Source organism: Salmo salar, chromosome 13, assembly GCF_965601325.2.
Source record: "Salmo salar chromosome 13, fSalSal1, whole genome shotgun sequence".
Taxonomy (NCBI): domain Eukaryota; kingdom Metazoa; phylum Chordata; class Actinopteri; order Salmoniformes; family Salmonidae; genus Salmo; species Salmo salar.
In genome coordinates, this window is record NC_138303.1 from 31,690,472 (window position 1) to 31,716,947 (window position 26,476).

Sequence of the window (26,476 nt, forward strand, 5' to 3'; positions counted from 1 at the left end):
TGGGGAAGGGTACCCAAAAATGTCTGCAGCATTGAAGATCCCCAAGAACAGAATGGCCTCCATCATTCCTAAATGGAAGAAGTTTGGAACTACCAAGACTCTTCCTAGAGCTGGGGAGAAGGGCCTTGGTCAGGGAGGTGACCAAGAACCCGATGGTCACTCTGACAGAGCTCCAGAGTTCCTCTGTGGAGATGGGCGAACCTTCCAGAAGGACAACCATCTCTGCAGCACTCCATCAATCAGGCCTTTATGGTAGAGTGGCCAGACGGAAGCCACTCCTCAGTAAAAGGCACATGACAGCCCGCTTGGTGTTTGCCAAAAGGCACCTAAAGGACTCTCAGACCATGAGAAACAAGATTAATTGGTCTGATGAAACCAAGATTGAACTCTATGGCCTGAATGCCAAGCGTCACGTCTGGAGGAAGCCTGGCACCATCCCTACGGTGAAGCATGGTGGTGGTGGCAGCATCATGCTGTTGGGATGTTTTTAGCGGCAGGGACTGGGAGACTAGTCAGGATCGGGGGAAAGATGAACGGAGCAAAGTACAGAGAGATCCTTGATGAAAACCTGCTCAGGACCTCAGACTGGGGCAAAGGTTCACCTTACAACAGGACAACAACCCTAAGCACACAGCCAAGACAACGCAGAGGTGGCATCGGGACAAGTCTCTGAGTGTCCTTGAGTGGCCCAGCCAGAGCCCAGACCTGAACCCAATCGAACATCTCAGGAGAAACCTGAAAATAGCTGTGCAGCGAAGCTCCCCATCCAACCTGACAGAGCTTGAGAGGCTCTGCAGAGAAGAATGGAAGAAACTCCCCAAATACAAGTGTGCCAAGCTTGTAGCGTCATACCCAAGAAGACTCGAGGCTGTAATCACTGCCAAAGGTGCTTTAACAAAGTACTGATTAAAGGGGCTGAATTCTCATTCTCAACCTGTTTTTGCTTTATAATTATGGGGTGTTGTGTGTAGATTGATGAGGAAAAAACAAATGTAATTAGTTTTAGAATAAGGCTGTAACGTAACAAAATGTGGAAAAAGTCAAGGGGTCTGAATACTTTCCAAAGGCACAGTGTAAATTGTGCAAAACTTACCCCAATAAGTTTTTTTTCTCCAAATAAGCCATTCATCACGATGACCCCATTGAACACCAACTCTAATGACAGTCCACCATTCCCTGTCACAATAAGGCTATTTTCAGACCAGTCCTCTGGAGAAGCCAGCACAGCTTTTGAGAGAACTTCCATGAGTCGATCTTGGCAATATGGGAAACTGTAATATTTCACTATGGAAACTTTAAATGTTACTCAGAGGGTGTTGGCCCCTAGAATTTGGGAAAAGAGCAAAACAGATGTGTATCCTTGCTAGTTGAATCATTAATTCACATGAAGACACTACACTCATCTGTGCACTATGTTTTTCTCCCTAAGTTCAACATACATGTTTGACATAGCCATGATCTAAGTCAAAAGTACCATGCAATGTGTATGTTGTGTTTAATGTAACTTGTCATTTGTTTAGGAGGTCTTGTGATGAATAATTTCCTTTTGAGCTCGATGCAGTTTGGCTGTCTGGCTCTCAAAGCATGGTAGAAAATATTTACAAGCCCCCATAAAACAGTTGTCTATGTGGTAACAAAGTTTGCATGATGAGCAATGGGCAGGATGCACACCCCATGAAGAGCAGGAAGTTCCTGTGACGCAGGAGAGTAAGGATCACAGCGTGTCAGGAAGACACTGGACATTTGGTCAATTAAGTTCAACATAGCCCAGTGATGGGAAACCCCTCTGACTTCCCCCTCCTAACTTATTTATACATTTATTTATGTCTGGTGTCCAAATCAAAAATAGCACATGAGCTTACACATGAGTGTCCTAGGCCTGGCATGCATGGGCTGTGAGTGTGAATGCTTTGGGCTTCTGACATCAAGCAGATTGGGGGATTAATAATTGGTGTATTTTGTTGCCTATCAAATCGCCCTGTTCTTCGTTCTCATATTTTATCTCCTTTTGACCCACTTTCCCTCTTACTTCTCCCGATCAGATAGGTGCTCAATCTCTCCTCTCATTCATCGTTTGTCTCCTATCTTTGCGCTGACGTTTGTTTCACCTAGAAAGGTCTGGAGAAAGTCAACACTCCACCTCTTAATTCTTACAATTCTGCAAAACATGGCACACTCATAAACGTAACATTTCTCAAACTCGCCAAGGAAGGTGCAAAAACTGGCAAGGAGTGACGTGGAGAATTGTCTTTACTACTGAAATTGTGTTTCCATTGTGATGTGATGCCAGAAGCACTGGAGACAAAGTTTTAATGGTAAATAACAGCAGGAGCGCTGACAAAGTGTTAAGAGATTGTATAAACCCCAATTACAAATGGTGCGTAGTTGTGTAAACTTCAAGTGTTCCGAATTGAACAAAATAGGTCCCTCCACTCACGAAATGCTGTATGTCTGTGTTTCCATGTTGTCACACTGTGAGGGTTGGGCGATGGCGGTGTCATACAGTATGAGACTTGTCATTCATTTGTCCGTCTCCACCTCCTTTACTCTTTCACCTCCCTTCCTCCCTTATTCCTATTGCTTTGTCCACTGCCAAAAATTGTCAACTAACCTCTCTTTGCAGCTTTGCCCAATCGCTTTCAATGACACTGTTCCAGAAAGACATGTGAATCTCAGAGGAGCATAACTACTCTTCCACAGAGATTGCTAGGGTATGTGCAAATAAGTGAAAACAGATAACCAGTTTGGTTGCATAACCTATGCTTACTGAGAGAAGATAGAAATGTGTCAACATGAACTGGTGTGGGATTGAAATGATTTCCCTTACTCTGGTCCCCCTGTAACAACATGTGATGTGAATTGCATACAGCACAGACACTCACCTGATCCATTAGTCAAAACCTGCATGCCATAGATACACGCATGCACATATGCGCACACGCGCACACACATACACATATACACACATACAGTATACACATACCAATACAAAGTTATTCCAGGTGGGTATTTCTAACTGATTTACTGCTTACTGGACAGTGCAAAGAGCTGCTGAGATAAACAGTGCAGAGAGATAAACAGTGGACCACTGGGGGGGGGTATAAAATATAAACGCAACGTACAACAATTTCAATGGTTTTACTGAGATACAGTTCATATGAGGAAATCAGTAAATTGAAATCAATTCATTAGGCCCTAATCTATGGATTTCACATGTTGGGGAATACAGATATGCATATTTTGGTTTACAGATACCTTAAAAAAAATGGGCCTCACAATGGCCCTCAGGATCTAGTCATTGTATTTTTGTGCATTCAAATTGCTAATCGATAAAATGCACCTCATGCCTGCCTATACCATAACCCCACCGCCACCATGGGGACTCTGTTCACAATGTTGACATCAGCAAACTGCTCATCCACACGACGCCATACACATGGTCTGCAGTTTTAAGGTCGGTTGGACGTACTGACACATTTTATAAAACGACGTTGGAGGTGGCTTATGGTAGAGAAATGAACATTCACTTCTCTGCCAACAGCTCTGGTGGACATTCCTGCAGTCAGCATGCCAATAGCACACTAACTCAAAACTTGAGGCATCTGTGGCATTGTGTTGTATGACAAAACTGCACATTTTAGAGTGGCTTTTTATTGTCCTCGGCACAAGGTGCACATGTGTAATGATCATGCTGTTTAATCAGTGTATTGATATGCCACACCTGTCAGGTGGATGGATTATTTTGGCAAAGGAGAAATGCTCACCAGCAGGGATGTAAACAAATTTGTGCACAAAATTTGAGAGAAATAAGCTTTTTGTGCATATGGAACATTTCTGGGATCTTTTATTTCAGCACATGAAACATGGAACCAACACTTTACATGTTGCATTTATATTTTTGTTCAGTGTAGTTTACCAAAAGTGAAAAATGATCATAGACTACAAATTGCAATACATATCACTTTAGGATCATACTGTATGTTAACAAAAAGTGTAATTTAGCCTATTAAACACAAAAAATATGTTTCAAGTGAGAATTAGGCAGGTCTGATGCCAAAACAAGAAAGGTAATTATTGCCTACTTTTTTTTGCAAAAAAGTTGTTAAGTTCCAGTAGTTATCTACACCACTACATGGCAAAAAAGCAATTAACTACTGAAAAAAAGTTTGACTACCACCAAGCTACTGCAAAAATAGTTAAACTGCTTGTTGAACTACATGTAGTTCACTACTCCACAACACTGCATGCCACAGCAAGTTTGGTCTGTGGGAAAAACTATTCAAAACATCCACTCAATATAAGATAAATGAATTATCCGTGTCCATTTTGAAGTGGGAACCTATTACTGGCAGTCAATGACTCGGGACAAACTGAAATAGCAGTGAGTGCATGTTATGTTTTGAATTTGCAAAACGTATGATATATTACAAATTCTAGCTAGGTGGCTAGGTTGCTAACGTTAGCTAGCTGGCTAACGTTAGCTAGGCTAGGGGTTAGGGTTAAGTTTAGGAGTTAGTTTAAGGTTAGGGTAAAGATTAGCTAAAAGGGTTAGGGTTAAGGGGAAGGGTTAGCTAACATGCTAAGTTGTTAAAAAGTAGTAAGTAGTTAAAAAGTTGCTAATTAGCTAAAATACTAAAGTTGTCCATGATGAGATTCGAATTCGCAACCTTTGGGTTTCTAGATATTCGCGCTCTATGCCCATCCATCCACCCCGACCGACCACCCCCATTTCGTTTTTTTTGCATTAAGTAACCATCTGTCTTCTGTAACCATATCAAAAGTAACATTTCATACTAATTTGAGTGTCCCAGATTTACATTTACTATGTTACGTTTAGTCTGAGACCAGGCTGGTCAAACAAAACAATATTATTTTTGGAAAGGGTAAACTTTATAGAGCAGCCCCTATCTTTCATAGAGCAGCCCCTATCTTTTACTGTTTTGAACAGACTCAGTGTTTAGTTACTAGGTGTGTGGTGGAGTGTTCTGTTACAATGGAACAATCGAAATAAGCTTGGGTAATGTGGTGTCACCGAGGTCTCTAGACATCAGACCTTTCCCACTGGGCACAGAAGTAATTTCAACCTCTAGTTTTGATTTCAGTTGACACCTGGTTGAGTTGTCAACTAATGTGAATTCAATGTGAAATCAACAAAACATTTCATCATATCACTGCATTAAGGTAAAAATGTGGTTACATTTTTAAATTTAAATTTAATTTAATTTCACCTTTATTTAACCAGGTAGGCTAGTTGAGAACAAGTTCTCATTTGCAACTGCGACCTGGCCAAGATAAAGCGTAGCAATTCGACACACAACAACACAGATTTACACATGGAATAAACAAAACATACAGTCAATAATACAGTAGAACAAAAGAAAACAAAAAGTCTATATACAGTGAGTGCAAATGAGGTAAGATAAGGGAGTTAAGGCAATAAATAGGCCATGGTGGCGAAGTAATTACAATATAGCAATTAATAAATACAAAATTCCGTTATGTTGATAACTTTTAGCAAATCCAATCAGTTTTTCACGTTGATTCAACTTCTTCACATTAGGTTATTTTGTTGAAATGAGGTGGAAACAATGTTGATTCAACAAGTTTTTGCCAAGTGGGTTGTTCCTTCTCTTAATTCCCACTTTCGTCTTCTACCCTATTCCTACTCCTCCTCACCTCTCTCTATACGAAAGCTGCCTGCTTTTCACTCTCATATAGACCCCATCCCAATATTACATTCTCCAAGTCTCCCCTGAGGCACTATAGGCTGATGCAATTCAATTAAAAATAATATTTCATGGAATTTATTTTGATGACTTAAGCAAAGTTTATGCTAAAGTCCAAGGGCTTGACCCCATTATTTTTGTCCACCAGTCAGTGAACAGTTTGTCAGCATACTGTAATTCTATATTTAGAAAATATTTTACATGATCTTATAGTATCATATTTAACTCAGCATGCACATACACATTAAATAGAATATAGCCTAGACGTAGGCCTGTCATCTTGAGGAGGCACTCTCATTAAAATGATTTTGGTGCTGAAAGTCAGTGGCCCTCTGGTAATAAAAGTATCCATAATTACAACGGGTCATAACTGAAATTCGTAGTTATAATAGGATAAGTGTACAGAATCCAGATAATTAACCGTCGGTTAATTTCAAAACGTAAAGTTACAATTATTATTTATGTAACAGAACATTCTTATTTATGTTGTTTTACATTTTCAAGACTCTTCACTTTTTGCATGATTGACTACTCGCCATAAAATGTAAAGATAACCTTTATGAGAAAATGGGCACCTTTCCAGAGCAATGACGTTTGGCGAGAGCTCTCTTGAGCTTCTTGCTATTCGAAGTCTCTTGAAAGACTGGAAAGAAAGACGATTGAACACTGGAAAGGGAGGACCTGGACACGGGACTGGAGTCAGAGCGAAGAACCGACTTGAACACTCACGCCCTAGTTCGCTCAAGGCGCCATTTACCTCACAAACTCACGAGAATAAAATGTTCCAGAAAAACAGAAACAAACTGGAAAAGTCTGAGTGAAAGTGAGGATTTGTGAAGTTCCAATCTTTTTATAGCCTATTAGTAGCTCGAATGTAAGGCTGATTACCATTTCACTTGGAGCGACGGTCCAGGCAATGGACACTTTTTTGGAGGAAGCCCTTTCGATATCGTCATAATTCTTTATACTGGAATTGATCGCAATTAACCCTTGCAATGAAAGGTCGGATTTTATTTACTTGCATGCTGGTTTGCGTGTTCCTGTGGTCGTCCAGTGGTCAAAACTCCGCACCAGAAGCAGGTGAGCTTTGCAGGTGATGGTCTGGTGGTGAGGTGTGGTGGGTGGATGTTATAGCCTAGTTCTACATGACTGACAGACTAGGGAGGAGAGGTACAGTCAGAGTACAGTCAGAGTATCTCCAAATGGTGTTATTAGATTGGCACAATAATTTGATCATAGCCTACTGGTCATAGGTTACTGTCAAAATTGTAGAAATTCTATGTTGATACCTGTTCCTGGCTTTTAATGAGAAGTTTAACGCTATGTTAAATGTATTTATGCATATGATTTATTGTGATGTAAATTAAAACATCTAATCGATTATAACACCATAATAATTACTGAATGCTTGTTACAACCATGCAGGTGTTATCTAGAGCTCATAACCATAGTGGTGAAAACTGAACTTGGTGGTGAGTCAATTCAATCCGTCAGTGGTCTGTTTTTATGACTCAGTGTAAGGATACAATGTACAGAACATTACACTTCTCACACCCTCTTCCATTTATAGACATGCTTTGACTAAGATAGCCTAATTACTTTCTATGCATCGCACTCAAACATAGAAATGCTTTTAATACTAAGGACTGGCTGAGAAGCACAGTTTATTCAGGTTTAATCTCCTGTTATGATTTATTTTGATCCTACATACCGATGTTTTTTCATTTTTATTTATTTAACCTTTATTTAACTAGACAAGTCAGTTAAGAACAAATTCTTATTTAAAATGACCGCCTACCCCGGCCAAACCCTAACCCGGACAACGCTGGGCCAATTGTGCGCCGCCCTATTGGACTCCCAATCATAGCCGGTTGTGATACAGCCTGGTGATATAACCACATCATGTTTTAGAATCAAGAAGAGCTGCGGATGAGGCCTTTTCTATCACATCTGGGCTGTCAATCTGAAGTACACACCTGTGTGTGTGTGTGTGTTTGTGTGAGCTTCCATGCATGTGTGAAACAGGTCTAAAGCATTAGTCAGTTACTCCCATGCTCATCAAGGTTCTGGGGCTTCATAATTACATTCAGTGTGTAACCATTAATATATTAGTCAAACTTGTTCATGGTGTACTGTAAACCTAATACTGCGATAAAGCTAATACTGTACAAAGCAAATATTTTGTTTACAATAAATAGGCATGACCAGAGAGACACATACATACATAAGTACAGTTTACAGGAGCTTTAACCTGGAGGCCACTAAGGCAGCTGGAGGAGTACAAAGTCCAAACAAGAAGACCGATGTAGAGAATTCTTTAGGAAGCAAAAGAGTGAAAGAGAGAAAGGCAGAGTGTTTTCATTCACTGCAATTTGTCCTTCAACACTACACTCTTGTCAGTACAACCACCACAGATCGAGCGTCAAATTAAAGCTTGTAGAAATTCACTTTTAAGGGCCCAAAGAAAATCGTGCATTTCAAAAGTACACATAGCTGGACCACGAACTTAGCGTGTCTATCTCTTTCTTTCTCTCTCTGTTTCTCTCTCTTTCTTTCTCTCTCCCTCACTCTTTCTGCTCTGAGCACATATGCTACTACTGCACATTCTTCCTCTTCTCTCAAATGGAACTGCAAAAACACACCTCCCCTTACCCACTCTCTCTTCTTTCTTTCTCTGTCTCTCTCTCTCTCTCTCTCTCTCTATCCCCACCTCCAACCTAACCCCTCCTTATACCATCAATACCCAGTAGCTCCTACTGTTCTCCCCCTAACCCCCGCTCCCTTAAATGAGAAGCTTCGGGCTAGTGATACGAAATATGGAAAATTGGCAAAATCTGGAATATTGGGCCTAGTCTTCAAAAATGTTGTGACAGCATCTTTCATCCGTCCTTCATCCGCCCGTCCCTACTCTGATCTATCTCACTTCATCCCTATTTTTTGTTTGTTTTGATCTGGTCTAATTTCTGTAATTACTTGTTTCTCACTCCTCCACTAATTTGTGAGTGTGTGTGTATGCTTGCATGCATGCATGCACACTCACACTGAACAGGGAGGGGACCACTGGAAAAAGTTAAGGGAGGGAGAAGGAATCAGAGGGAGAGAGAAAAGAGAGAGAAAGTTGGAAGTGGTAGTGGGTTTTTCCACAGATGCTCCACACCGTCTCAGTTTGCTCTACTGTACATATCCCTGTAAATGTGTGTGGCTATGAGTTTGCCACTTCTCTATGGGAAGTTTGTGGGTTAACTAACTATAGCACTATGTTTCCCTGTTTCCCACATACACTTATAATAAGCACTATGCTTATAGAAATTCCCCCACCATGAAGTGGGGGAAGAGACAGACTGAGAAGTTGTAAATATTGCTACATTTAAACTCTGGGTGCATATAATTCTCATTCATTTTCACATATTATTAGCATGATAATCTGTAGCCATAGCATATCCATATTCTCCTATAGCTGTAAAAATCTACTGAATGTGTGTCCACCACCTGTAACCTCCTCTCCTCTCAGTGTTGAACTGCTGTGAGGGTGATGTCCTCTTCCTATTGGACTCCTCGGGCAGCGTCTCATCCTATGACTACTCCCGCATGCTGGGCTTTCTGTCCGAGCTCCTCCTTCCCTTCTCATTGGGTGAGGACCAGGTGAGAGTGAGCCTTCTGCAGGTGGGCACCCAACCCCGCCTTGAGTTTGGTTTTGACAGCTACAGTAGCCAAACTGGCCTACAGGGGGCGCTGGGGAACACCAAGCCTCTGAGGGGCGACACCAACACAGAGGAGGCCCTCAGGATGGCCAAGGACTGGGTGCTGAAGCCCGGGGGTAGTGCGGGGGCCAGGGAAGAACTCCCCAGAGTTCTAGTGTGGCTGACGGATGGGGTAAAGCCGGGTGATGTGATTGGACCAATGGAGAAGCTGAGAGAGGAGGGCGTGGCCGTTCTGGTGATCTCCACGGGCCACGGGAACTACCAGGTGCTGCGGCAGGTGGTCACCCCTCCTGTGGAGTCACACCTGTACTTTGTGGACATCGACGATATGAGTATCATCACTGAGGACCTGAGGGATGCCATTATTGGTGAGTGCGTGTGGGGTTCTGTGTGTGTCCAATTTGATTCCACAATTGACTGCAACTAACATGGACCTGACACCTTCTTTTGAGCTCAACTATAAACTGCGCTGCTGTACAAGTCCATGTCCCTGTGCTACTCCTTTATCACATACCCACTCCTAGAGACAGTGTTTTTTAGACTGTAATGAGAGAGGGTGGACTATTAATAAAGACATTATTCAACCCAGCCCCCTCTACCGTGCCCCCCTACGGTGCCAGACAGATATATATAGACAAAACGGTATTTTTCTGGTCAGATAGGGTAACAGTCATATCGACACATAGGCACTTCCAGTAAACATATGTAGCTCTTAGACATGATGCATAGTGATGGGCGGACGCAGAGTGTAAATAAAGTTTGTTTACGACACAGAAGGAGAATCCAGGGTCCCTTTAGCAAGTGCCTGAGGTTCCTGTCCGCTGATACTGAAACCTGAATACTGGTTTGCTATTTGTTACAGTGGTATCCTCCAGAACTGGTTTGTCTATTTCGAGGGTTTTTATGGCACGAGTTGTGAATGCATTGGAGAACCCACAGTTTGTCTGTCTGTCTGTCTGAGCTCCTCTCTCTTACTGGCGTGTCCTCCATTCCTTATCCCTTTCCTCCCTCTCTTTTTTGCCATCTTGTTCTGGTTATCCAAGTATAAATGTTTACCAGTGAGAGAAAGGAATCTGCACACTGTGATAATATGGTATGGTACCGCCATCGTTCCAATATACATTTCCATTCATTCCATTCCAGCCATTACAATGAGCACATCCTCTGATTTAAAGTGAAACGAGTCTCCACTGGAGGTGTATATTGCACCAGTGGTTCAGTCCTTTGGTCTCAGTCTGTCTCTTCTCTAACAGAGATCCTCCGGGCTGAACGGCTCCAGGTGCGAGACGTGTCCACAGACAGCGCCATGCTGCAGTGGCGACCGGTTCTGGCCGGTTTGACCGGTTACTATGAGATCCGGTTTGGACCGGCTCCCAGTCTAGGAGTGAGCGAAAGAGTATCAGGGGGGCCTGGTACCAGCCCCAGTACCAGTGGTAGTCAGTACCAACGACTGACCCGGCCAGGGGACTCCAACACGGCCAGGCTGATGGGCCTGAAACCAGACACCACATACATGGCCACACTGACTCCGAAGTCCAACCTACAGGTGCTCAACCCCCTCTCTGTCACCTTCACCACTAAGCCAGGTAAGAGGAGGTGGCACATTTACAACATTTACATTGTTACAATTAACAATGTTGACTTGGAGTGTGATGTCTTCAGGGTTGTGTCCAGCATGGGCCTCACACTGTATATCGAAAATTCTTGAAGATGGAATCCGCAGTAGGGGAAACGGCACCACTGTCCGACGCACGACTGTTATTGTTTTTGTTTTGTTGACAAAGTCGAGCTGGGGAAGCTTGTGCCTCATGGTAAAATTAGTACATGTGCTGCTGTTCTATCGCACTTGCAATGATGTCAGACGGAAAAAAACTGTTCGTTTATAGTATCTTCTTTGTTGTTGTAATATCAGAAACAGATGTGGCAGTTCCACCGTTAAGGATTCCAGCTTTCACTTCCACTTTGTAAATCACCATATTATATATATTTTAATATTATATTATTACATACAGTTGAAGTTGGAAGTTTACATGCACTTAGGTTGGAGTCATTAAAACTATACTGCTCAAAAAAATAAAGGGAACACTTAAACAACACATCCTAGATCTGAATGAAAGAAATAATCTTATTAAATACTTTTTTCTTTACATAGTTGAATGTGCTGACAACAAAATCACACAAAAATAATCAATGGAAATCCAATTTATCAACCCATGGAGGTCTGGATTTGGTGTCACATTCAAAATTAAAGTGGAAAACCACACTACAGGCTGATCCAACTTTGATGTAATGTCCTTAAAACAAGTCAAAATGAGGCCCAGTAGTGTGTGTGGCCTCCACGTGCCTGTATGACCTCCCTACAACGCCTGGGTATGCTCCTGATGAGGTGGCAGATGGTCTCCTGAGGGATCTCCTCCCAGACCTGGACTAAAGCATCCGCCAACTCCTGGACAGTCTGTGGTGCAACGTGGCGTTGGTGGATGGAGCGAGACATGATGTCCCAGATGTGCTCAATTGGATTCAGGTCTGGGGAACGGGCGGGCCAGTCCATAGCATCAATGCCTTGCTCTTGCAGGAACTGCTGACACACTCCAGCCACATGAGGTCTAGCATTGTCTTGCATTAGGAGGAACCCAGGGCCAACCGCACAAGCATATGGTCTCACAAGGGGTCTGAGGATCTCATCTCGGTACCTAATGGCAGTCAGGCTACCGCTGGCGAGCCCATGAAGGGCTGTGCGGCCCCCCAAAGAAATGCCACCCCACACCATGACTGACCCACCGCCAAACCGGTCATGCTGGAGGATGTTGCAGGCAGCAGAACGTTCTACACGGCATCTCCAGACTCTGTCATGTCTGTCACGTGCTCAGTGTGAACCTGCTTTCATCTGTGAAGAGCACAGGCACCAGTGGCGAATTTGCCAAACTTGGTATTCTCTGGCAAATGCCAAACGTCCTGCATGTTGTTGGGCTGTAAGCACAACCCCCACCTGTGGACGTCGGGCCCTCATACCACCCTCATGGAGTCTGTTTCTGACCGTTTGAGCAGACACATGCACATTTGTGGCCTGCTGGAGGTCATTTTGCAGGGCTCTGGCAGTGCTCCTTCTGCTCCTCCTTGCACAAAGGCGGAGGTAGCGGTCCTGCTGCTGGGTCGTTGCCCTCCTACGGCCTCCTCCCCGTCTCCTGATGTACTGGCCTGTCTCCTGGTAGCGCCTCCATGCTCTGGACACTACGCTGACAGACACAGCAAACCTTCTTGCCACAGCTCGCATTGATGTGCCATCCTGGATGAGCTGCACTACCTGCACTACCTGCCACTTGTGTGGGTTGTAGACTCCGTCTCATGCTACCACTAGAGTGAAAGCACCGCCAGCATTCAAAAGTGACCAAAACATCAGCCAGGAAGCATAGGAACTGAGAAGTGGTCTGTGGTCCCCACCTGCAGAACCACTCCTTTATTGGGGGTGTCTTGCTAATTGCCTATAATTTCCACCTGTTGTCTATTCCATTTGCACAACAGCATGTGAAATGTATTGTCAATCAGTGTTGCTTCCTAAGGGACAGTTTGATTTTACAGAAGTGTGATTGACTTGGAGTTACATTGTGTTGTTTAAGTGTTCCCTTTATTTTTTTGAGCAGTGTAGTTTTTCAACCACTCCACACATTTCTTGTCAACAAACTATAGTTTTGTCAAGTCCGTTAGGACATCTACTTTGTGCATGACACAAGTCATTTTTCCAACAATTGTTTACAGACAGATTATTTCACTTATAATTCACTGTATCACAATTCCAGTGGGTCAGAAGATTACTACGCTATGTTGACTGTGCCTTTAAACAGCTTGGAAAATTCCCGAAAATTATGTCATGGCTCTAGAAGCTTCTGATAGGCTAATTGACATCATTTGAGTCAATTGGAGGTGTACCTGTGGATGTATTTCAAGGCCTACCTTCAAACTCAGTGCCTCTTTGCTTGACATCATGAGAAAATCAAAAGGAATCAGCCAAGACCTCAGAAAAATAATTGTGGACCTCCACAAGTCTGGTTAATCATTGGGAGCAATTTCCAAACGCCTGAAGGTACCACGTTCATCTGTACAAACAATAGTACGCTAGTATAAACACCATGGGACCATGCAGCCGTCATACAGCTCAGGAAGGAGACGCGTTCTGTCTCCTAGAGATGAACGTACTTTGGTACGAAAAGTGCAAATCAATCCCAGAACAAGAGCAAAGGACCTTGTGAAGATGTTGGAGGAAACAGGTACAAAAGTATCTATATCCACAGTAAACCGAGTCCTAAATCGACATAACCTGAAAGGCTGCTCAGCACAGAAGAAGCCACTGCTCCAAAGCCGCCATAAAAAAGCCAGACTACGATTTGCAACTGCACATGGGGACAAAGATTGTACTTTTTGGAGAAATGTCCTCTGGTGTGATGAAACAAAAATCGAACTGTTTGGCTTGCAAGCCGAAGAACACCATCTCAACCGTGAAGCACGGGGGTGGCAGCATCATGTTGTGAGGGTGCTTTGCTGCAGGAGGGACTGGTGCACCTCACAAAATAGATGGCATCAGAGGAAGGAAAATCATGTGGATATATTGAAGCAACATCTCAAGACATCAGTCAGGAAGTTAAAGCTTGGTCACAAATGGGTCTTCCAAAAGTTGTGGCAAAATGGCTTAAAGACAACAAAGTCAAGGTATTGGAGTGGCCATCACAAAGCCCTGACCTCAATCTTATAGAAAGTTTGTGGGCAGAACTGAAAAAGTGTGTGCGAGCAAGGAGGCCTACAAACCTGACTCAGTTACACCAGCTCTGTCAGGACGAATGGGCCAAAATTCACCCAACTTATTGTGGGAAGCTTGTGGAAGGCTACCCAAAACGTTTGACCCAAGTTAAACAATTTAAAGGCAATGCTACCAAATACTAATTGAGTGTATGTAAACTTCTGACCCACTGGAAATGTGATGAAAGAAATAAAAGCTGAAATAAATCATTCTCTCTACTATTATTCTGACATTTCACATTCTTAAAATAAAGTTGTGATCCTAACTGACCTAAGACAGGGAATCTTTACTAGGATTAAATGTCAGGAATTGTGAAACTGAGTTTAAATGTATTTGGCTAAGGTGTATGTAAACTTCCGACTTCAACTGTATCACTTAGTCTCCTCAGAGGTGTTGAGCCCAGCTGTAGTGATGGTGTCTGACTCAGGGGCCAACAGTGTGAGGGTGAGCTGGGGTCCTCTGCAGCCGGAGTCTGTCCAGAGCTTCCAGGTGGAGTACATGGCTCTGCCGGGGGGGAAGCTCCACATGACTACTGTGGGCCAAGGGCAGAACTCGACCGTGCTGACCAACCTCCAGCCAGACACCCAGTACCTGGTCACCGTGAGCGCACGGCACTCTTCCGGCCGGGAGAGGGCCATGTCTGTCAAAGTGTGCACTGAGGAGGGTAAGGAGCATAGAGCATTGAGGATATATTCTTAGGCAGAGATGCAAAATGGTATTAGCCTCAAAGCTTAATCTGAAGTATTAAAAGGGGGAAATGCAAAATTGACTATTATACTCGACATAGAATTGTATAAATGCAGCACATAGGCCTTATTCTCTCCCTCTCTCCCTCCCTTCATCCCTTCTCAGTGAGGCCGGCTCTAGCAGACCTGCAGCTGACCACGGTGGGCAGTGACTCTGTGCAGGTGGACTGGAAAGCCAGCGTGGACGGCCTCAGGGGCTACTGGCTCACCTGGGAGGGACAGGGCATCCACGGCTCTACCCCCGCCCCGCGCTCCTCCCTCTACTTGCCTTCCAACTCACTGTCCACGCGCCTCACACACCTGCCCCCCGCCACCCGAGTGTGTGTGTCGCCCATCTACCGGACGGCACGCGGGGAGGGCCTCTGCTGCATGGCCCAGTTTCATTCAGGTAAGAGGACAGGATGCTGCCATTTTGAATAAGGAAGTGAACCCTTTCAGCACTGCTGGTTGGGGTCAGTTAATTTCAGTTGTGTTGAGTTGGTCAATTGGAGTGGACATGGAATTCTTTAGGGCATTTCTAAAGGGATCCTAGAATTGGCACTTTTGAGTGCACCCAAGCCAAGTTTTGAATAGCAATCTGAAGAGGAGCAGTAGCCTATTTTTTGCCTACATTACAACAATGATCCACTTATAGTATGTCACCAAAACTTCTGATAATATTTGGGAAACAACTGTCTGACCCAAAAGTAACCACACCAAAAATGTGTGGTTGTGCCAACTGGGGTTTCCATAACAACTAGCTAACACTCTTGGCTTGCTACTGGGAAGGTCTGGTATGAGATTTTCACATGTGTCTGTTTCTTTCTGCCTTTCAGATGCATCGGTTTGGGGCCACAGATCATAACATTGCTGAGCTCAACAGGCACTATGCCAAGGATGGAGGGATGAAGAAGAGAGAAGAACAATACATCTGAACTTGCATCCCTCCTTCAGTTCATTCTCTCCTTTCTGGACAAGACACAAGGCCTTTGGCTTACAAAGCACTGTCTAATAGATACTGATACGGATAGATAGATAGATAGATAGATAGATAGATAGATAGATAGATAGATAGATAGATAGATAGATAGATAGATAGATAGATAGATAGATAGATAGATAGATAGATAGATAGATAGATAGATAGATAGATAGATAGATAGATAGATAGATAGATAGATAGATAGATAGATAGATAGATAGATAGATAGATAGATAGATAGATAGATAGATAGATAGATAGATAGATAGATAGATAGGCTTGCTGTACTATAAAGATCTTGCTCTATTAGTAAGCACCCTAACTGAGTTGGGTTGCTATCTCCAGCGATATAGACATTTTGATTTTCACATTTACTTTGCATTGCCTAAAACCTGTAATCACACTGTAAACATCTTTGTTTTAGATATAAGATGTAGAGAGTGGCCAAGCATATCAGTCTAGATCAAGGTCATTCTGCTTGACGGTATTATGCATAATGTAGTTTTAATCAACAAGACCCACTGGGCACAGACGTGTTGATTTACATTTGTTGATTTACTAACTTGAATTCAACAGAAAATGTCACCATGTCATTGGATTTAGGTTAAAGGTTGGGTGAAAAAAATATGAAATTCCCTTACATTGACTTTTTGCAAATCCAAATCCAGTTTTCCATGTTGATTCAACATCATCTCATACATTTTTGATGTTGTTGAAATGACGTGGAAACAACGTTGATTCAACCAGTTTTTGCCCAGTGGAGAGGAATGTAATTTTAACACATTTTTCTAGGTTCTACAATACACAAGGAGCAACCATGTTTGCAAAATAATCTGAATATTTCCCAAAGCACCCACTCGTAATATTTTAGTAATACTTAATGCATGTGTGTGCCAACTCAATGTAGACTTTAATTGAAGGGTAAATGGACACAGAATCCTTAATAACAGAGAGGAACCCCTCTAAACCAATGAAAAATCAGATTCTCTACATGGCTGCACTGATAAAACCACAGACAAGATGTTCTACCAGTGAGATGTTGCAGATGTTTTTCCATAAAGGATCAATCTGATATTTTCCAGGATTGTTTTGACCCATCACTACCAAGACTAATACATGGAGGACTTACATTGGATGATGTTGTATATTCAGTGATACAGGTTGGCATAGATCTGCAGAGGAAATAGAAGAACTCTTCTACCAAATTCATTGGACCGCATTCATACTGTAGGTGTAATGTTTCTACATCATTTCAACAACAAAAAATCTAAGCGATGTCGTTCAATCAATGTGGAAAACTGATTGGATTTGCAAAAAGTCATCAACGTAAGGAAATTCTGTCTCTTTTTCACCCAAATTTGAACTTAAATCCAATGACATGGTGACATTTTATGTTGATTTCACATTGACTTCATGTTGACAACTCAACCAAATGTAAATGAAAAATAGAGGTTGAACTGACTGACATCTGTCCCTTGCGGTGGCTCTGTTATCAGCTGGTTTCTGCTGCCTCCCTGTGGAAGTTGTACTGATGTGTTTTAGATCATTTTTAGATGGGTTCAATGTTGGTTTTTTCATATTCAATACATTGAGAGTTGTTCATCACAATATTAAATTAACTAGTTTTACAACACAGCGGATTTTCATTGAGAATTATCATGCATATCCAAAGTGATTACAGGTCTAATACAATGTATTTGTTTGGTAATTTTTATTTTCACTCCTAACTAACTGCATAACATTTTTTTAGCGTTAACATTAACTGCATTAACTTCCAGAACTGCCTCTTAGTGCCTAGTATTGATGGATGGTGTTGGGTTGTTGCAGTCACCTCTCACAGTGGTACATCAGTTAAAGCACAGGGACTGAATGACTGACTATTTATTGAGGATCAGGATGCTAATTAGAGGAATTAATTGAGGAAGGGTTGATTTCAAAAGGGATTGTAGAAATGATGATGAATATGAAACAGATGGATGCCCTGCCTTTGCTGATTGGCGAGGAAAAGCTGGAAATAGAGGTTGTCAAAGGGTGAGTCTTATTTCATGGTCTTCATAAGCTGCCCCAGAAAGCCACTCTTTTTTGGGAGGGGTGGTCCCCTGTAAGACGTTCTATGCATCTCTAACTCCCATTCTAATTTTCTCATCTCCCTCTTTGCCATTTTTACCTCATGCTCATTTTCTTTTAATTGTCGCCTCCTCATTTTCTCCTCTGCCTTCTCATCCACGTCGTTCAATCGTTTTTTTTCTCCTCCTCAGCTCTCTTTTTTGCCTCCTGCTCGTCGCTTTTTCTCCCTCTTTCTTCTCCTGCTCTTGTCCCCTTCTCTCTCTTTCTTCTCCTGCTTATTTTTCCTTTTCCCCTCTGTCCTTTCATTCTCTTCCATTTTCTAAAACTCTCTTTATCCTTTATTCTCTGTAACTCCCAACACTTTCTCCTCCTTTTCCATTATCTCCAGTTCTTTCTTTTGCCTTTTCTTTTCTGCCTCCTGTTTTGCTTTCGCCATTCTGCTGCAATTTCTTGAGGATCTGCTGTTTGTTCTTTAACTCCTGTTCTATGAGTTGTCTTTGTTATTTAACAGTCTATCCTTCTGTGGGTTGGCAGTTCCACGCTTCTCCTCATCATGATCACTCTCTTTCTCACATTCTTTTAGGTACTCCTTTACCTTCCTTCTCTCCTCACTCTCACTTAGCTGAACAGACACGGCAACTAGGCTATTACATTCCACTCCTGTCATTTGCTAAAGAGGTCCAGAACAGGAGCAGCCATTGGTGAAAACAGCAGGAGGGGCTTGGTGTGTGGTACTGGAGGAGGGCACTGAGGGCTTGGGGGTGTCCATTGCAGGGGAGAGCTCCTCGGTCTGTCCAGGGGGAGGTGCAGATGCGTGTGGCAAGGGGGACAGTGGAGCATGCGGGGAGCTTGGTGCAGGCATGCCTGGCTGGCTCTCGCTGGGTGTTGGTGGTCTGGTTGGGCCCGAGTGGAATATACCAGCTCTGCCGTGAGGAAGGATCGGCAGAGTTGGGGAGACGGGGCATGATGGAGGATGCTGACCACTGCTTCACCACGCCTCTCTGCACGGAGACAGATGGACAGATAGATAGATGGACGGACGAAAAGACAGTTCGGAAAGAGGCCAGAGGCCAAAGCTGGTTAGAAATGACATCAGGGGTGGTGTTCTGGCCTTACCTCCTCCAACATGCCTCTTAGAGTCTTCAGCTCCTCCCAGATCATATCATCAGAGGCTGACTGGGACAAGTATTCAGCGCTGGAATTTTATCCACACCAGCCCACATCACTCCGGGAACCACCAATACCAACTGTTTTTTTCTTCAATAGAGATGAATTACACACATCTTTATGTGCACTAACTAATATCATAGGCTAATTAATTTGGGGTTCAACACCTGAGGAAGTGGAAACTCAAAACACGTTAATAATGTAGATCTCTAACTAAATATAATGGCCGCTGCTAGTAGCCATGTATTCATCCAACAGTAAATTGAATGTTGCAGTTGTAGGCTACTACCCATGAGACCTTTAGGCCTATGCCCTGGCAATGGCCAGGGCGCATTTAACATGTTGCTCCATATCACAAAGTCATATCAAATATCTTGGTTGTAAAATAGTTGCTATTGAGGTGAATATTGAGAGTTAAGAAATAAGGATACCTACAGAAAGCGGTGTTTTTCCCGCAATTGCAATTAGAAATGTTATACGATCAGAACGCATTTCTCTCGAACGCATTGGGGAGATAGGAGTGGCTCACTCATCACAGCAGCAGGCCCCATCGAGGGCAAAGGCACAGGGGCTAATACTTTCATTACAGGCATCATGAGGATAATGCACTTTACTGTTTGACCAAATCATGGTTTTAGCCGCCCAAAAAACAGGACGTTTTGAATGAGGTGACAATGTAGAATATGCTCTTTCTAAGTTTATAGGCACCCTTTCCGTTTTTTACGATCCATGATCTTGGCTGTCTAACTGATGACAGAGTTGGAGCAGGTCTCTTCGCTGCTGCCGTGTTAGACTTTGCATGTGAGTTTGTGTGACCCCAGCCCACCCAACAAAAAAACATTCCAGCCCATCTGGCATTTGCTAGAATTGCCAGATGGCCAATAGGCTTCTGCATATCAGTCCTCCTCCCTCTTCCTGAATACTGTTCAGTCTCTCACACATGTCCTCCTGCCTCTTCTGCAAATCAGCTCTGCCCACATACAATACAGTGGCCATTCCACAGTCCCCTTCCATTTACAGATACTGGATATAACAGAATACATTGTTATCCCTTTGGCTCTCCTCCTGAATCATGATCACACCATCCTACACCTCTGCCATGTATTTCTGCACAGCCTGGTCTCAGACTAGACGTAACACATGAAATGTAAATCCGGGACACTCAAATTAGTATGATATGGTTACATAATACAGAAGGTTACTGAACAAAAAAATGAATGTAGGGTTGTTGGTCGTGGTGGATAGGTGGACGTATGAAGCGAACATCTAGCAACCCGAAGGTTGCTTGTTCAAATCTCATCTCGCAAATTAGCAACTACTTAGCATGTTAGCTAACCCTTCCCCTAACCTTAACCCCTAACTCTAAACACTAGCCTAGCTGGCATTAGCCATCTAGCTAACATTAACCACAACAAATTCAAATTCGTAACATATCATACATTTTGCAAATTCGTAACAAATTGTACGAATTGCAATTTGGAACATAACTTTCGAATTGTCAGGAGTAAATGTCAGTTGGCTTTTCATCGCCGATCATTCAGAGTATCTCTACCGCTCCTGCTGTCTCTAGAGAGTTGAAAACAGCAGGTCTGGGATGGGTAGCACGTCCGTTGAACAGGTCAGGGTTCCATAGCCGCAGGCAGAACAGTTGAAACTGGAGCAGAAGCACGACTAGGTGGACTGGGGACAGCAAGGAGTCATCAGGCCAGGTAGTCCTGAGGCATGGTCCTAGGGCTCAGGTCCTCCAAGAGAAAGAGAGAAAATTAGAGAGAGCATACTTAAATTCACACCGGACACCGGGTAAGACAGGAGAAATACTCCAGATATAACAGACTGACCCTAGCCCCCTGACACAAACTACTGCAGCATAAATACTGGAGGCTGAGACAGGAGGGGGTTGGGAGACACTGTGGCCCCGTCCGACGATACCCCCGGACAGGGCCAAACAGGCGGTATTATCTGCCATGACTACAAGATCCGATAGGAATTCAGGGAACTCAGTGAGGAACGCTGCATACGGCCCAGGAGGCCTGTAAACAGTAGCTATAAAAAGGGATTGAGTAGGCTGCATAGATTTCATGACTAGAAGCTGAAAAGATGAAAACGCAGTAGTTTTTTTTTGTAAATTTAAATTTGCTATCATAAATGTTAGCAACACCTCCGCCTCCGCCTTTGTCCTGGGGATATGGTCACTAGTGTAACCAGGAGGAGAGGCCTCATTTAACACAGTGAATTCATCAGGCTTAAGCCATGTTTCAGTCAGGCCAATCACATCAAGATTATGATCAGTGATTAGTTAATTGACTATAAGGTCTTTATTCCAGTGAGATTGCTAAGGCCAACACCGCCATGTTAAGTTTGTGGAACTTACACGGCGACACTGGCAAGCTGTGGAGTGTCCTTTTTTATCCACCTAACAAAACACACAAACAGACTCATAACTACAGCCCAGTGCTAATAGCCTTGGATTATTTACCTGGTCTGAGAGAGCTACAGTTATGTCAATAGGATCAGCAGATGGAACTTTCGGGAGCTGTTGGGAATTCAAATCAAATCAAATTGTATTTGTCACATGCGCCGAATGCAACAGGTGTAGACCTTACAGTGAAATGCTAACATATCAGCCCTTAACCAACTTTGCAGTTTTAAGAAAATATCGACAAAAAAAGTAAGAGATAAGAAAAACAAACTAAAAGAGCAGCAGTAAATAACAATAGTGGGGCTACAGTTGAAGCCGGAAGTTTACATACACCTTAGCCAAATACATTTAAACTCAGTTTTTCACAATTCCTGACATTTAATCCTATTAAAAATTCCCTGTCTTAGGTCAGTTAGGTCAGTTAGGACTTTATTTTAAGAATGTGAAATGTCAGAATAATAGTAGAGAGAATTATTTATTTTAGCTTTTATTTATTTCATCACATTCCCAGTGGGTCAGAAGTTTACATACCCTCAATTAGTATTTGGTAGCATTGCCTTTAAATTGCTTAACTTGGGTCAAACGTTTTGGGTAGCCTTCCACAAGCTTCCCACAATAAGTTGGGTGAATTTTGGCCCATTCCTCCTGACAGAGCTGGTGTAACTGAGTCAGGTTTGTAGGCCTCCTTGCTCGCACATGCTTTTTCAGTTCTGCCCACAAATTTTCTATAGGATTGAGGTCAGGGCTTTGTGATGGCCACTCCAATACCTTGACTTTGTTGTCCTTAAGCCATTTTGCCACAACTTTGGAAGTGTGCTTGGGGTCATTGTCCATTTGGAAGACCCATTTGCGACCAAGCTTTAACTTCCTGACTGATGTCTTCAGATGTTGCTTCAATATATCCACATAATTCTCCTACCTCGTGATGCCATCTATTTTGTGAGGTGCACCAGTCCCTCCTGCAGCAAAGCACCCCCACAACATGATGCTGCCACCCCCGTGCTTCACAGTTGGGATGGTGTTCTTCGGCTTGCAAGCATCCCCCTTTATCCTCCAAATATAATGATGGTCATTATAGCCAAACAGTTTGATTTTTGTTTCATCAGACCAGAGGACATTTCTCCAAAAGTACGATATTTGTCCCCATGTGCAGTTGCAAACCGTAGTCTGGCTTTTTATGGCAGTTTTGGAGCAGTGGCTTCTTCCTTGCTGAGCAGCCTTTCAGGTTATGTCGATATAGGACTCGTTTTATTGTGGATATAGATACTGTTGTACCTGTTTCCTCCAGCATCTTCACAAGGTCCTTTGCTGTTGTTCTGGGATTGATTTGCACTTTTCGCACCAAAGTACGTTCATCTCTAGGAGACAGGACACGTCTCCTTCCTGAGCGGTGTGACGGCTGCGTGGTCCCATGGTGTTTATAATTGTGTACTATTGTTTGTACAGATGAACGTGGTACCTTCAGGCATTTGGAAATTGCTCCCAAGGATGAACCAGACTTGTGGAGGTCTACACTTGTTTTTCGGAAGTCTTGGCTGATTTCTTTTGATTTTCCCATGATGTCAAGCAAAGAGAATAAGTTTTAGGGCAACCTATAGGGGAATAGGTTTTGTCGTGCCCTCTTCATGACTGTCTTGGTGTGCTTGGACCATGTTAGTTTGTTGGTGATGTGGACACCAAGGAACTTGAAGCTCTCAACCTGCTCCATGAGAGCCCCGTCGATATAGGCGGTCTCATCGTTGTCGGTGATCAGGCCTACCACTGTTTTGTCATCAGCAAACTTAATGATGGTGTTGGAGTCGTGCCTGGCCATGCAGTCATGAGTGAGCAGGGAGTACAGGAGGGGACTGAGCATGCACCCCTGAGGGGCCCCTGTGTTGAGGATCAGCGTGGCGGATGTGTTGTTACCTACCCTTACCACCTGGGAGCAGCCCATCAGGAAGTCTAGGATCCTATTGCAGAGGGAGGTGTTTAGTCCCAGAGTCCTTAGCTTAGTGATGAGCTTTGAGGGCACTATGGTGTTGAACGCTGAGCTGTAGTCAATGAATAGCATTCTCACATAGGTGTTCCTTTTGCCATGGTGGGAAAGGGCAGTGTGGAGTGCAATAGAGATTGCATCATCTGTGGATCTGTTGGTGCGGTATGCAAATTGGAGTGGGTCAAGGGTTTCTGGGATAATGGTGTTGATGTGAGCCATGACCAGCCTTTCAAAGCACTTCATGGCTACAGATGTGAGTGCTACGGGTCGGTAGTCATTTAGGCAGGTTACCTTCGTGTTCTTGGGCACAAGGACTATGCTCGGAGTACACATCCTGGTAATCCTTCTGGCCCAGCGGCCTTGTGAATGTTGACCTGTTTATAAGTCTGACTCACATCGGCTGCAGAGAGCGTGATCACACAGGCGTCCAGAACAGCTGATGCTCTCATGCATGTTTCAGTGTTACTTGCCTCGAAGCGAGCATAGAAGTTAAATAGCTCGTCTGGTAGGCTCGTGTCACTGGGCAGCTCTCGTCTGTGCTTCCCTTTGTAGATCTGGATGCACTGATTTTAGCTAATAGCAAGGGGGAAATACTTTGAGATTTACCAGGTCAGAATTTGTTGTTGTTGTTGCAATGCCAATCAGGGTCTGAGGGGTGGTTCCTGTGGGATTATTTAAGACACTCTTTGAAGATGTAGGGTTTCAGATGTTTTCGGAAGATGAGCAGGGACTCTGCTGTCCTAGCTTCATGGGGAAGCTGTTTCCACCATTGGCGTGCCAGGACACAGAAGAGCTGGACTGGGCTGAGCACGAGCTGCGCTCCCGTAGGGGTGGGACGGCCAAAAGACCAGAGGTGGCAGAACGGAGTGCTCTGGTTGGGGTGTAGGGTTTGAGCATAGCCTGAAGGTAGAGAGGGCCAGTCTTGTAGTGGATGCAAGCTTCGACTGGAAGCCAGTGGGGTGTGCGGAGGAGTGGGCTGACATGGGAGAACTTGGGAAGGTTGAACACCAGGCGGGCTGCAGTGTTCTGGATAAATTGCAGGGTTTTGATGTCACAAGCGAGGAGCCCAGACAACAGCAAATTGCAGTAGTCCAGACGGGAGATGACAAGTGCCTGGATTAGGGCCTGTGCCATTCCTGTGTAAGGTAGGGTCGTACTCTATGGATGTTGTAGAGAATGAACCTGCAGGAGCGAGTCACTGCTTTAATATTTGCAGAGAACAACAGGGTGTTGTCAAGGGTCATGCTAAGGTTGGTGTCACACCAAGGTTGGAGTATTGGTGTGTCTGGGGGGTCTTTGGGCTGGTTTGCTAACTACTGTACATGTCTCAAAGAGTGCAGTGTATAACGTCAGAAAATCTGCTGTCTCAGCCACTGCCTGTCACCAAAGGAGTACCCCAAGGCTCGATCCTAGAACCCCACGCTCTTCTCAATTTACATCAACAACATAGCTCAGGCAGTAGGAAGCTCTCTCATCCATGTATACGCAGATGATACAGTCTTATACTCGGCTGGCCCCTCCCCGGATTTTGTGTTAAATGCTCTACAACAAAGCTTTGATAGTTTCCAACGAGCTTTCTCTACCCTTAACCTTGTTCTGAACACCTCCAAAACAAAGGTCATGTGGTATGGTAAGAAGAATGCCCCTCCTCCCATAGGTGTTATTATTACCTCTGAGGGTTTAGAGCTTGAGGTAGTCACCTCATACAAGTACTTGGGAGTATGGCTAGATGGTGCACTGTCCTTCTCTCAGCACATATCAAAGCTGCAGACTAAAGTTAAATCTCGACTTGGTTTCTTCTATCGTAATCGCTCCTCTTTCACCCCAGCTGCCAAACTAACCCTGATTCAGATGACCATCCTACCCATGCTAGATTACGGAGACATAATTTATAGATCGGCAGGTAAGGGTGCTCTCGAGCGGCTAGATGTTCTTTACCATTCGGCCATCAGATTTGCCACCAATGCTCCTTATAGGACACATCACTGTACTATATACTCCTCTGTAAACTGGTCATCTCTGTATACCCATCGCAAGACCCACTGGTTGATGCTTATTTATAAAACCCTCTTAGGCCTCACTCCCCCTATCTGAGATATCTACTGCAGCCCTCATCCTCCACATACAACAATCCGTTCTGCCAGTCACATTCTATTAAAGGTCCCCAAAGCACACACATCCCTGGGTCACTCGTCTTTTCAGTTCGCTGCAGCTAGCGACTGGAACGAGCTGTAACAAACACTCAAACTGGACAGTTTTATCTCAATCTCTTCATTCAAAGACTCAATCATGGACACTTACTGACAGTGGCTGCTTTGTGTGATGTATTGTTGTCTCTACCTTCTTGCCCTTTGTGCTTTTGTTTGTGCCCAATAATGTTTGTACCATGTTTTATGCTGCTACCATATTGTGCTGATACCATGTTGTTGTTATGTTGTGGTGCTACCATGCTGTGTTGTCATGTGTTGCTGCCTTGCTATGTTGTCTTAGGTCTCTCTTTATGTAGTGTTGTCAAAAATCAAATCAAACTTTTTTTGCCACATTTGCCGAATACAACAAGTAGACTTTACCATGAAATGCTTACTCACAAGCCCTTAACCAACAGTGCAGTTCAAGAAGAAGAAAATATTTACCAAGTAGGCTAAAACAAAAAGTAACAATAAGAATAACAAGGCTATATACACGGGGCACCGGTACCGAGTCAGTGTGCAGGGGTACAGGCTAGTTGAGGTAATCTGTACATGTAGGTGGGAGCGATGTGACTACGCATAGGTAATCTTCCGGTGGCGATTTTGTCATGATGTGTGTTTTGTCCTATACAGTCGTATGAAAAAGTTTGGGCACCGCTCTGAGGCTGCATAATCATTTACTCTGTCGTCACAGCAAATGATCACAGTGACATGCCATTCCTTTTCTAAT

The 26,476-nt window shown here is 43.6% G+C and overlaps 1 protein-coding gene across 1 annotated transcript; it reads left to right on the top strand.

Annotated features, from left to right (window-relative positions):
• Positions 1 to 6,349: 6,349 nt before the first annotated feature.
• LOC106566852 (von Willebrand factor A domain-containing protein 1) lies at positions 6,350 to 17,559 on the top strand. Its single transcript, XM_014135343.3, has 6 exons — positions 6,350 to 6,806; positions 9,238 to 9,795; positions 10,681 to 11,013; positions 14,599 to 14,883; positions 15,072 to 15,353; positions 15,781 to 17,559. Exons 1-6 carry the CDS (start codon positions 6,722 to 6,724, stop codon positions 15,807 to 15,809), a joined length of 1,572 nt encoding a protein of 523 aa, XP_013990818.1. The 5' UTR covers positions 6,350 to 6,721; the 3' UTR covers positions 15,810 to 17,559.
• Positions 17,560 to 26,476: the final 8,917 nt, after the last annotated feature.